This window comes from Ranitomeya imitator, chromosome 1 (genome assembly GCF_032444005.1).
Source record: "Ranitomeya imitator isolate aRanImi1 chromosome 1, aRanImi1.pri, whole genome shotgun sequence".
Classification (NCBI taxonomy): Eukaryota; Metazoa; Chordata; class Amphibia; order Anura; family Dendrobatidae; genus Ranitomeya; species Ranitomeya imitator.
In genome coordinates, this window is record NC_091282.1 from 1,145,246,107 (window position 1) to 1,145,259,581 (window position 13,475).

At 43.5% G+C, this 13,475-nt stretch overlaps 1 protein-coding gene across 1 annotated transcript in view; it reads left to right on the forward strand.

Moving 5' to 3' along the window:
* WDR19 (WD repeat domain 19) overlaps positions 1 to 13,475 on the forward strand; it is a 116,414-nt gene that overhangs the window by 10,468 nt on the left and 92,471 nt on the right. Inside the window, exon 2 of the mRNA XM_069744594.1 lies at positions 12,272 to 12,363. Coding sequence (XP_069600695.1) covers positions 12,272 to 12,363 — 92 coding nt within the window. The remainder of the gene's footprint in view (positions 1 to 12,271; positions 12,364 to 13,475) is intronic.

The following is a 13,475-nucleotide window of genomic DNA, read 5'->3' on the forward strand; positions in this document are numbered from 1 at the left end:
AAACCCTACAAACAACCACGCAAAGGGGACAAAAAGACCCTCCGTACCGAACTAACGGCACGGAGGTACACCCTCTGCGTCCCAGAGCTTCCAGCAAGCAAGAAAAAAACAAATAAGCAAGCTGGACCGAAAAAAACAGCAAACAAAAAGCAAAAGCGGAACTTAGCTATGCAGAGCAGCAGGCCACAGGAACGATCCAGGAGGAAACAGGTCCAATACTAGAACATTGACTGGAGGCCAGGATCAAAGCACTAGGTGGAGTTAAATAGAGCAGCACCTAACGACTTCACCACACCACCTGAGGAAGGAAACTCAGAAGCCGCAGTACCACTCTCCTCCACCAACGGAAGCTCACAGAGAGAATCAGCCGAAGTACCACTTGTGACCACAGGAGGGAGCTCTGCCACAGAATTCACAACAGCTCTGGCAGTGCTCCTCATGTTTCACCTTGCACAAAGGCTGAGGTAGCGGTCCTGCTGCTGGGTTGTTGCCCTCCTACGGCCCCCTCCACATCTCCTGATGTACTGGCCCGTCTCCTGGTAGCGCCTCCAGCCTCTGGACACTACGCTGACAGACACAGCAAACTTTCTTTCCACAGCTCGCATTGATGTGCCATCCTGGATGAGCTGCACTACCTGAGCCACTTGTGTGGGTTGTAGAGTCCGTCTCATGCTACCACGAGTGTGAAAGCACAACCAACATTCAAAAGTGACGAAATCATCAGCCAGAAAGAATTGGAACTGAGATGTGGCCTGTGGTCCCCACCTGCAGAACCACTCCTTTATTGAGGGTGTCTTGCTAATTGACAATAATTTCCATCTGTTGTCTATTCCATTTGCACAACAGCATGTAAAATTGGTTGTCAAACAGTGATGATTCCTAAGTGGACAGTTTGATTTCACAGATTAACTTCAACTTGGAGTTATATTCTGTTGTTTTAGTCCAGGTAAGAAAGAACATAGCTGCACCACACAAATTTTTCCGATAAAAACCTTTGTCCTTTATTCAAACAACATGCTGTGGACAAGGTAACAGAGGGCAGGACGAATTGCAGACAGAGCTGGTGCAATCAAAGAACTACCGCCGTTTCGCGTATTCCACGCTTCAACTGGACCCGTTGAAGCGTGGAATACGCAAAATGGCCGTAGTCCTTAGATTGCATCAGCTCTGTCTGCAATTCGTCCTGCCCTCTGTTACCTTGTCCACAGCATGTTGTTTGAATAAAGGACAAAGGTTTTTATTGGAAAAATTTGTGTGGTGCTGCTACGTTCTTTCTTACCTGGACTGCCATACATGTTTTTTTCAAGAAAATCCGATAAGAAAAATGTACACAAGAACCAAAGATGTAAAAAAATGCAAATTTTATTGAAAAGAAAAAACAAAAAAACAAAAATTACAAACATAATAGGCATTAAAAAGTGGGAAACCAAAAATTGGCAAAGGAACCCACCATGCTATCAAAAGAGTTACTATAAAGAACCAAAACAAGCCAATGTAATGCACATGGTTAAACGTCAAACACCAATATAATATAAAACATCTCTAGACATGGAAGTACTCATCAAAGAGTTCCAATAATAATGTGCAAATAGTTACCTCTGGTGGGTGCCAACGCCTGCCCCTACGCACGTTTCGGCGAACAGCCTTCTTCTGGGGGTGGCATCACACCAGTAAGAGCAAGATTATATAGTTTAAAACAGCCAATCACAGAGGACATAACAAATAAACAATGAACAAAACAACCTAACAATCCCTCTATGGCCGAGAAACTGCCGGGACTTGATACTACATCCATTAAAGATCACCAAGGGAGGGTGTGAGATAACACCTGTATACACCCAATCATAGATCTAGACTGCCACACATAGCATGTCACACTTAGGTGCCCACCCATCCAATTTACATATCGGTATATACCACACTATAGGAGTGGGTTGCACCCTATACATCTAGTGGCCAATCAAATAATAAAAGGTGTGTCCCAAAATCAGGATCATCCAAAAGGAACGCCCCCCATAAGAAAAATAGTATCTATCACGCTGTTATGAAAGGCAATTCAGTACTACAATGGACATATCGGTCAGAGCACATACAGTGATCTGACAATAACCCAAAATCATAGAACGAGCTCTGAGACGTGGGAACTCTGCAGACCGCAATCCCTAATCCTCTCCAAACAACACTAGAGGCAGCCGTGGATTGCGCCTAACTCTGCCTAGGCAGCTCGGCACAGCCTGAGAAACTAACTAGCCTGAAGATAGAAAATAAGCCTACCTTGCCTCAGAGAAATACCCCAAAGGAAAAGGCAGCCCCCCACATATGACTGTGAGTTAAGATGAAAAGACAAACGTAGAGATGAAATAGATTCAGCAAAGTGAGGCCCGACTTTCTTAACTGATCGAGGATAGAAAAGGTAACTTTGCGGTCTTCACAAAACCCTAAAGAAAACCACGCAAAGGGGGCAAAAAGACCCTCCGTACCGAACTAACGGCACGGAGGTACACCCTTTGCGTCCCAGAGCTTCCAGCAACAAATTAGACAAGCTGGACAGAAAAAATAGCAAACAAATAGCAAAGTAGAACTTAGCTATGCAGAGCAGCAGGCACAGGAATGATCCAGGGAAAAGCAAGTCCAACACTGGAACATTGACAGGAAGCCAGGATCAAAGCATTAGGTGGAGTTAAGTAGAGAAGCACCTAACGACCTCACCAGATCACCTGAGGGAGGAAACTCAGAAGCCGCAGTACCACTTCCCTCCACCAACAGAAGCTCACAGAGAGAATCAGCCGAAGTACCACTTGTGACCACAGGAGGGAGCTCTGCCACAGAATTCACAACATCACGCTATGGAAAAACAACACATAAAGATAAGGAAAATATATGAAATAGTGTTACAGATACTAGCGGCGCACTCCGCCTTGCCCGATGAGGAGAGAGACATCGGGGAACGCGTCAGAGTCAGCGATCCGGCCACGAACCAGGCCCCGCCCACCACGTGGGCGAAGGTCAGGTCACATGACCGGAGCGCCGATCCGAAAGACACGCCCCGTGATGCTCCCAAACCGCAACGGCGACAGCGCATGCGCACATCTGCACACTATGAACAGCGCCAGATCGAGAGGTATATTACCAAGGGGCCCAAACGACATGTGTGCTCACAATCATGTACCAATCACTCACTTACATACCTCTACTGGGAAAACCCTCAGCATGGGATAAAACGCTGAGGAAAGTGCATTTGCAAAATTGCTGTGCTTATGTAAAGGTGACAGATATCTATAAAATGAAATAAATACATACAATAAAATTGTTATAAGGCCAACCATATGGCTGCGCTACAAATATACAATACAGTGAACATCAGTGGTTCAATAATAAGCACCACAAATATATAATAAACATCAGTAGTGCAGTGATAGGCAAAAAAAAAAAAATATTGCACACGCAAATTGTTATAAGGCCAAACAATATGGCTGCGCTACAAATATATAATATAGTGAACATCAGTAGTGCAATAATAAGCACCACAAATATATAATACTAGATGTTGGCCCGATTCTAACGCATCGGGTATTCTAGAATATGCATGTCCCCGTAGTATATGGACAATGATGATTCCAGAATTTGCGGCAGACTGTGCCCGTCGCTGATTGGTCGAAGCAAGCTTTATGACATCATCGTCGCCATGGCAACCATTATGACATCTACGTCGATACTGTGCCTGTCGCTGATTGGTCGAGGCGAATTCGCGGCAGACTGTGCCCGTCGCTGATTGGTCGAGGCAACCTTTATGACATCATCGTCGCCATGCTGTGCCCGTCGCTGATTGGTCAAGGCCTGGCGGCCTCGACCAATCAGAGACGCGGGATTTCCAGGACAGACAGACAGACAGAAAGACAGACAGACAGACGGAAAAACCCTTAGACAGTTATACATATAGATAGTGAACATCAGTAGTGCAGTGAAAGGCTAACAAGTGAAAATAGAACATTGCACACGCACATCGTGAGCATCGCATATATTACAAAAGTCCAAGTAAAACAACATAAATATAGTATAATATAAACTCTTCAAATGCATCTTCATCTGTTCAGAAAAAATGTTGAATAATGCCTCCAAAGTAAGGTATAGAAGGAATAACAGCAAGCCCCGAATACAGCCGGTCAGCACATCGGAGGGTACATACATAATAAACACTTGACTCTGAAAAAAATAATAAAACAACAATAAATACAATAAAATATAATACAGGCATGATTAAAAATGATATGGAATGATCAGAGGAAAGGAACAAAGCTAAGGGCTTCATTAAGCCCATTTGGATACATTGACCCCAGGGTCCAGATCCACCTCGTCTCCAGGCGAGCCAAAGACCGACTGACTTCCCCTCCCCTAGCCCCTAACACAATGCGGTCTATACCCCTTACCCGAAGACCCGTCGGGTCACATTGATGGAACAATTTGAAATGTCTTGGCAAAGTACGTAAACGATCCACATCTCTCTCCTCTTTGGCGGCAGCAATATCGCGAACATGCTCTCTTGTTCGAATTTTTAGTTCCCTAGTTGTCAGGCCTATATAAATTTTATTGCATGGACAACGGGCCAGATAAATAACAAACCTCGTTGAACATGTGATTGTTTGAGTGATTTTAAATTCCTTGCTGCCGTCTGAGGAGTGGAACGTAGTAGCGCATTCAATGTTGGTGCAGGCTACACATTTTCCACAAGGGGAACATCCCCATTTACTTCTATGGGGTTGTGCGAAAGGAAGCACAGATTGATCACTTTTGTTGTAATGGCTCTGTACCAAGATATCTTCAAAATTACGAGCCCTTCTTGCAGTGATACTTGGTTTCGGACGCAGATATGTCTGGAGTGTCTGATCGGCCAAAAGAATTGGCCAATATTTTGTAACAATTTTCTGCATCAAATTCCATTGTGAATGGTACCTAGTGATTAACCTAACCTTATTACTTTCCATATCAAGGTTAGTCTTCCCCAAATTTGGTGTATACAAGAGATCATGCCTATTTTGTTTCCGGGCACGATTATAGGCCATCTTTATTTGTCTGTTACTATAGCCCCTTGCACGAAAGCGGTCCTTCAGATCTAGTGCTCTTTTCTCGAAATCAGCGTCTGATGAACATAATCGACGTATCCTCAAAAATTGTCCAGTGGGTATAGACTTGATAACCTGTGGAGGATGTGCAGATTGCGCATGCAAAACCGAATTGACCGATGTCTCTTTACGAAACAGGTCCGTTTGTAAAAACCCATTACTGTCCCGTTTTACCGTTACATCTAGGAAGTCTATTGCTTCCATGTGATTTTTATATGTAAAACGCAAATTGCCTCTTCTGAAAAAAAGAGGACTTAAACTCTATAGCGCCACCTATAGGGCTGTTGGCCCTCGTCAGTGCGAAGCATGAGAACTAATTTGGCTAGGTGAGAGGTGAGAGGACCCCAGTCCAGAGCCTCTCACCTAGCTAGTTCTCATGCTTCGCACTGACTAGGGCCAACAGCCCGAAACACCGTGTCTGCGAATTGAGATACTAATTTGGCTTTTATCCTAAGTCATATTGCACGATTCGTTAAAGGGTTGATTGTGACTTGTAGGATCGCTACTTCCAACAGGTGGCGCTATAGGATTTTAAGTCCTCTTTTTTTCAGAAGAGGCAATTTGAATATTATATTTCCCAGAGAAGCATTGCACGGCGAATAAGCCTCCTTACCTTGACAAGCCAGAGATGGTATGTCACTCTCCATAAGGGGAAACGATACCCCTTACACCCCATATGTAAAACGCAAATTGATGTTATTGATGTTAAGATCCTCAAAAAAAGTTACAAGTGCCTGTGGACTTCCCTGCCAGATCATGAATACATCGTCAATGCACCGCGCCCAAAAAAGGACGCGGTCCATTGACGAGTGCCGATCTGACAGGAATAGGTCCCTCTCCCACAGCCCCAGGAACAGGTTAGCATAGGAGGGCGCAAAGGCTCCTCCCATGGCTGTCCCCTGGAGCTGTAGGTAGAGGGACCCGCCAAAAAAGAAAAAATTATGTTTAAGAGCAAACTCCAATAGATCCAAAATGAATTTAATTTCCTCTGCCGTGAAAGTGGTCATAGACAGATAATACGCCACTGCTTTGAGGCCATCTTTGTGCCGTATACTTGTATACAAGGCCTCAATGTCACAAGTGACAAGAACCGCCTCCTCATCAATATTGATAGAATCAATTTTTCGGAGAAAATCTACTGTATCCCGAATAAAAGATGGCAAATTTTCGACTAGAGATTTCAATTGTGCGTCTATATATTTGCATGCTTTTTCAAGGAAATTGCCATTACCCGATATGATGGGTCTACCGGGAGGTGTTTTACAATCCTTATGAACCTTGGGCAAAAGGTACAAAGTTGGGATCCTGGGTTCTGCCACAATCAATGCATCACGTAGTTGTTTAGAAATAATTTGTCTCTCACATGCTCAATCGAGAATTTTAAGAAATGCTTCCATGTAAGATGTAAGCAAATTGAAAGACAGTCTCTGATAGCATTGTTTTTCACGCAACTGACGGTAGGCCTCTGTCTTATAGAGTTTACATGGCCATACCACTATATTGCCACCCTTGTCCGCAGGCTTATACACAACATCACGTATACCCTTAAGTCTATTCAAGCTCTTCCTTTCATCCACTGTCAAGTTATCCCCATAGATACCATTGGGGATACTCCGTAATTCCTCAGACACCAACTTTACGAACAATTCGACATTGGAGCATGTGGACAAGGGTGGTAATTTGCGCGACTTCTGATATAAACAATGCGGAATCTTACCCATATCTGCTTCCTCCTGTTCTCTCAATAATTCCTCCAAAATTTGCAAGGCCTGTTGTTCCTCTTTAGTCGGAAAAGTCCGCTGTAAATCCTCATTATGGAACCACTTCTTGAATATCAAAGTTCGACCAAAGATATGAAGGTCCTTAATTACTGTAAAAAGGTCAAAGCGTGAACTAGGTGAAAAAGTTAGACCCTTTGATAGCAATTTCAACTCAAGTTCAGAAAAAACATGTTCAGACAAATTAATTACCTTCAGGTGACCAGATTCACTTTTGGACTGCTTAGATTTATTGCCCCTCTGGGTGGTTTCCCAGTGGCGAGTTGTTTTCTTCTTACCCAACCGTGTATTAACAAAAATCCCAGATGGCTGTGAGACATCGGACTGACCACTGACAGATGATGCAGATGAAACAGATGCAGATCTATTTTGTCTATTATTGTTCTTTGATTTCCTCCACCTGTACACTCTTTGCTGGGTATAATCCAGAGTATCCCTGGTTAGTTTTTTTGACTGAGTTTCCTGAATTTGTTTCTCCCATGCATCAGAGGAAGATTCCATTTGTTCATTGAAAGTTAGCAGTTTATCATTAGGTATAGAATCCTTCAAAAGTAAATATGAAGTGTCCAGTTCTTTTTCAATATCATTAATCACCATCTGGTTACGTGCAATCAACAACTCCATAAATTTATAAGAACTGTTATTACACACCTCCTCCCATTTCGATATAAAATTCTCATCCTCGATAGGAAACGAGGGGAATACCTGGACCCTGAGGCCACGTGGAATAATTTGTTTGGCTAGATAATGCTCTAAAAATGCTTTGTTCCACCAAACTTTCATACGCCTTTGTAACAAGCGTTTAGTATTTTCTTGTAGCTCAATCCCATTCCTCTGATCACCCACATCATTAGGAGACCCACTCTGAAACACCTTATCAAGTTTAGTACGCCAGGAGGATTCCCTGGCCTTGTAGTCCATTTGACTGCAACAAATACTGTGAAAAAACAGAGAAAAATATTAATAAAGACAAAGGAGTTGAATAAAAAAAAAAATAGGGGTATCCACTAACAAAACAAAATCTAAATAGACTAAATGGATGCCAAAACCTATTTAACCAACAATGGACGTGGTAACAGTTCAGTACAAAAACACATGAAAATCCGATAAGAAAAATGTACACAAGAACCAAAGATGTAAAAAAATGCAAATTTTATTGAAAAGAAAAAAAAAAACAAAAATTACAAACATAATAGGCATTAAAAAGTGGGAAACCAAAAATTGGCAAAGGAACCCACCATGCTATCAAAAGAGGTACTATAAAGAACCAAAACAAGCCAATGTAATGCACATGGTTAAACGTCAAACACCAATATAATATAAAACATCTCTAGACATGGAAGTACTCATCAAAGAGTTCCAATAATAATGTGCAAATAGTTACCTCTGGTGGGTGCCAACACCTGCCCCTACGCACGTTTCGGCGAACAGCCTTCTTCTGGGGGTGGCATCACACCAGTAAGAGCAAGATTATATAGTTTAAAACAGCCAATCACAGAGGACATAACAAATAAACAATGAACAAAACAACCTAACAATCCCTCTATGGCCGAGAAACTGCCGGGACTTGATACTACATCCATTAAAGATCACCAAGGGAGGGTGTGAGATAACACCTGTATACACCCAATCATAGATCTAGACTACCACACATAGCATGTCACACTTAGGTGCCCACCCATCCAATTTACATATCGGTATATACCACACTATAGGAGTGGGTTGCACCCTATACATCTAGTGGCCAATCAAATAATAAAAGGTGTGTCCCAAAATCAGGATCATCCAAAAGGAACGCCCCCCATAAGAAAAATAGTATCTATCACGCTATGGAGAAACAACACATAAAGATAAGAAAAATATATGAAATAGTGTTACAGATACTAGCGGCGCACACCGCCTCGCCCGATGAGAGAGACATCGGGGAGCGCGTCAGAGTCAGCGAACCAGGCCCCGCCCACCACGTGGGCAAAGGTCAGGTCACATGACCGGAGCGCCGAGCCCGAAAGACACGCCCCGTGATGCTCTCAAACCGCAACGGTGACAGCGCGTGCGCACATCTGCACACTATGAACAGATCGAGAGGTATATTACCAAGGGGCCCAAACAACATGCAGACTCACAATCATCTACCAATCACTCACATACATACCTCTACTAGGAAAACCCTCAGCATGGGATAAGCACACCAACTTCCGTGTATCCACCGTGGGTGAGGCGTTGACTCAGCTACTCCTGCTTCATCAGTGAGTATCCACCTGGTTCTTAGTGCCATTCAGCCTTTTTTCTGTCTCTTTGTTCTGTTTTTTAAGTGTTCCCTTTATTTTTTTGAGCAGTGTGTGTGTGTGTATATATATATATATATATATATATACTAGATGGTGGCCCGATTCTAACGCATCGGGTATTCTAGAATATGTATGTCCACGTTGTATATTGCCCAGCCACGTAGTATATTGCCCAGCCACATAGTATATTGCCCAGCCACGTAGTTCACGTAGTATATTGCCGAGTCACATAGTATATTGCCCAGCTACGTAGTATATTGTCCAACTTGCCCAGTCACATAGTATATTGGCCAGCCACATAGTATATTGCCCAGCCACGTAGTATATTGCCCAGCTACGTAGTATACAGCACAGAGCCACGTAGTATACAGCACAGAGCCACGTAGTATACAGCACAGAGTCACGTAGAATACAGCACAGAGGTGAGAAAATTGGCTACTGTTGCCAGAACCCCTAAAGTTGACTCAATTTTGAAGAGACGTGCTGGAAAAGGGGCAATTATTGATCAAGCCACACGATGGGGCAGTACTTACTTAATGATTCAGCGCTTGGTTGAACTGAAAACCTTTCTTGTAGATATGGCTAACCCTCAACTGACGCTAAATGAAAGTCAGTGGAATCAGGTGACTGAGCTGGAAAAATTGCTTGAGCACCCATATACAGTGACTACAAAATTACAAGCAGAGGACTTAACTCCAAGTATTTTCTAAAAGGAGTGGAAGAACCTGATGTTTCGCCTTGTCCCAAAGAGGAAGGTTAATTGCAAGTGGCATTGCTACATCAATGAAACGGAGAGAGGAGCTACTATTACAAAATAACATTCTTTTGGCAGCTGTTTATGTAGACCCAATGCATCGGCTTCTTCTAGATGATCAACAGCTAACTAAAGGAAAAGAAGCTCTGTATGAAATAGCAGTAAGGATGAAAGGGTTGCAGAACAGTCAGGAGGAACAAGAAGAATTTGGTCGTCCTGCCACATCTTCACCCTCATCAACTGATGAAGAATTTAATTTTGAATAATATTTTGATCACAAGGACCGTGCAAAGCGTTCCCGCATAGAAGAGTCATCCCCATCAAAGAACACAGCCAGTACATTTCAGCAGAATTTTTCATGTGCACTAAAAGAAATGCAGAAATTTGACCGTTCATCAAAAATAACAGTGCAACAAGCGATTCCTCTGTATCCTGACATTGTCAGAGATGTTGCCCGAGTGGATACTGCTTTGCCACCAACCCAAGTTAGTGTAGAGAGGTTGTTCTCTGCTCTCAAAATAATTAGATCAGATTTGAGGGCATCCATGAAGGAGGATCTGACAGAGGCAATACTTTTTCTGAGGACAAATTTATAGATTTCTTCTTATTAACTGCATAACAGTGTTTATTGCATATTTACTTACAAGAGTTTAGAAAAATTTATAAAAGTTATTTGCTATATTCTAATTGTATTCTAATAAACATAGTTTTTGCTCTAAGTGGTCTGATTACTTATATGATGGTGAGAAACTGAATAAGCACGATGTTAATATTTGTCAACAGTAAATTTATTGTTACAAATTGGCCATTTATGAAAGAGTCGGAGCCGGAGTCGGAGCCGGAGTCGGAACCTGATAAAATCCAGGAGTCGGAGTCGCAACTGTGGCTTACCGACTCCACAGCCCAGCTAATGAGTTCATGTCCGGTCAGGTGGGTAGGCTGCGCTGGCAGCTTTTCTATCATTACACAATGGTTTACAGCCCGGCCGGTAGCATTAGCACCGCTCCCGGTTGTAAACTATTTAACCCCTTGAGATGTATTTACAGCGTGGGACTTGACTGTACAGCGGACAGGTATGGGATTTAGTTGCTTTTTTATTTTTCCATAGGAGATTGGTTGTGGTCCAACACCCCGTTCCCCCACTGATCACCTGATATTTACGCCGGAGAAAGCAAAGTACTGAGTTGAAACACCCATCTCTAATCTCCCATCCTCGCATCTGCAGTACCCAGCAGCAGTCACAACACTGCGTACGGAGCTGCGGTGTTCGGCTCTGTACATGTTCACATCTGGCCGCTGTTGGAGCAGATATCATTGGGGACGTCGGGCGTTGGACCCCCCCATCTCATGTGGATGACTTATTTTAAGGTCGGCAGTCCTGGATAATCCCTTTAACAGATGGGTGTTGTCATTGCCTCGTCAGTAGGGTTTGTCCCTTGCCGTCTGGCACTACTGGATGGATGTCATTCTTCTTCGGACTTTGCACCCCTGTGCCATATAGATGTGTCTACCGTCATGCCCCTGTTCACACACAGTTTTACATGCTTCCTCTACTTCGCATTTCTATCACCGTATGGAATGACTCCGGTAGGACATTTATATAATGGTGGGCAACTTTTGACTTGGTTTTGTGGGGTAGTAACATTCAGTCTGTCTACAGTGAAATATGGGGGTAGTCATCACATATCAGACCTCCACTTACTTTCTAGATAGTTGGGGTTTTGTCACCAAGACCCCCAGTGATTAGCAGAATGAGGGGGCCTTTTGTCCCACATTTGAGTGGAGTGTAACGTGCACGCTCGGCCGCTGCTCCTGGCATTCTCTCTAGGGGTCTGCTGGTGATTTTGACTTTACCATGTTATTCCCATATTTAAAAGTTACCACCTGTCCATGGGATGTGCGACAACTTGCTGATCAGTGGGATCTGACCACTGGGACCCCATTGATCTTGAGAACGACACCCCATCTTCATGGAGTGCTGGCTGGATATGTGCAGCACCCCTCTATGGGGGTCTTTATGGGAAATAGCGGAGTGCTCTTCTCGGCGATCTCCCACTGTCCCTTTCAGAATGAATGGAGCCATTATGCCAATGCCCGGCCATCGCTCCATGCAGATGGGCTCTGCAGACCCCTGTTCTCAGGATCGACGGGGTTCCCAGAGGTCCGAACTCGCTAATTAACAAGTTATTGCTTATGCTATGGATACGTGGTAACTGTTAAAGATGGGAATAACCATCTAATAACATCTATGTAACATAAACATCCAGATATCACTGACCGCCTGCATTTTTTTTCTTACCTTTAATATAAATTGACGCTTGTGTTTTCCAGCGAGTTTTTTCATTGACAGAAAAGGGACTGCTCGGACATCCTATTCAGTACGTGTGGCAGAAGACTTTAGGAAATTACATAGTAGTTACTGGGTGAGTAGATAGCTGAAATGTTTCCGTATTTTTCTTCTACAGTTCTTTTACTTGATACGGTTTTAGCGTCATCATCAGGCGATCTGATAATACCCCATCGGTAGTCTCAGATTCCACACTTTTCCCTGCAGGAACCTTCCACAACACGCAGCCTGCACTATGTCCTGCTTTCACACTGAAACTCTGGGTGACGGCTATTGTAGGGTCACGTCAACACTAGATAGTTTTCTGTGGAAAGTGATTTCTCGTAGACCACCCGGCATCTTCAAATGTTGGGCGGGTCCGCATGTATGACTCTGCAATGATGCTTTAGGACAGTGTTGTAAAGGCAGCAGCTGCGCAGAGATCATGAATCAGATGGCTGGACTCCCCATAGAGAATGCACTAATGGATTATTACCATATCTATCTATCATGGTCACTATATATGCAGAGCTGAACTTGTGCTCTGTGTATAGCATAGGAAGCGCTGGCAGTAGAAGTAGTGCCAAACAGTCCTATACAAAATCAGACTTATTTTTTATATGTATTGTATCTATGCTAGCAAAGTAATAGCAAAGGTGAAGCAATAATAGATATTATAATAAATTAAATTACCAGAGCTGGGAGAGAGAACAAGGCAAACGCCGAAACGTGCGTCGGGGTCCGGGCACACTCTCTCCCAGCTCTGGTAGTTGGATTTATTACAAGATCTATTATTGCTTCACCATTACTATTACCGGTAATAAAGTGCCATACCGTAGTTTAGCATTACTTTCTTTATCGCCTCTCATTGGGGGACACAGGAACCATGGGTGTATGCTGCTGCCACTAGGAGGCTGACACTATGCAAATAAAAAAGTTAGCTCCTCCTCTGCAGTGTACACCCCACCGACTGGCATCATACTCTTCAGTTTAGCTTAGTGTCAGTAGGAGGTGGACACGGGTCTTTCATTAGACCCTTATCTACCTCAATGTGCGTCGTTTCTTTTCAGGTTTTTCGGAAGGGATACAGGGTGAACAGTCACACCTGTAATCCCACAAAACGGACTATGAGTACGGCGTGTACTGCCACCCCGTATTCTCATAGATCCCTCTCCAGGACCAAGATCCTAGCACACAAGCGTGCTTAGA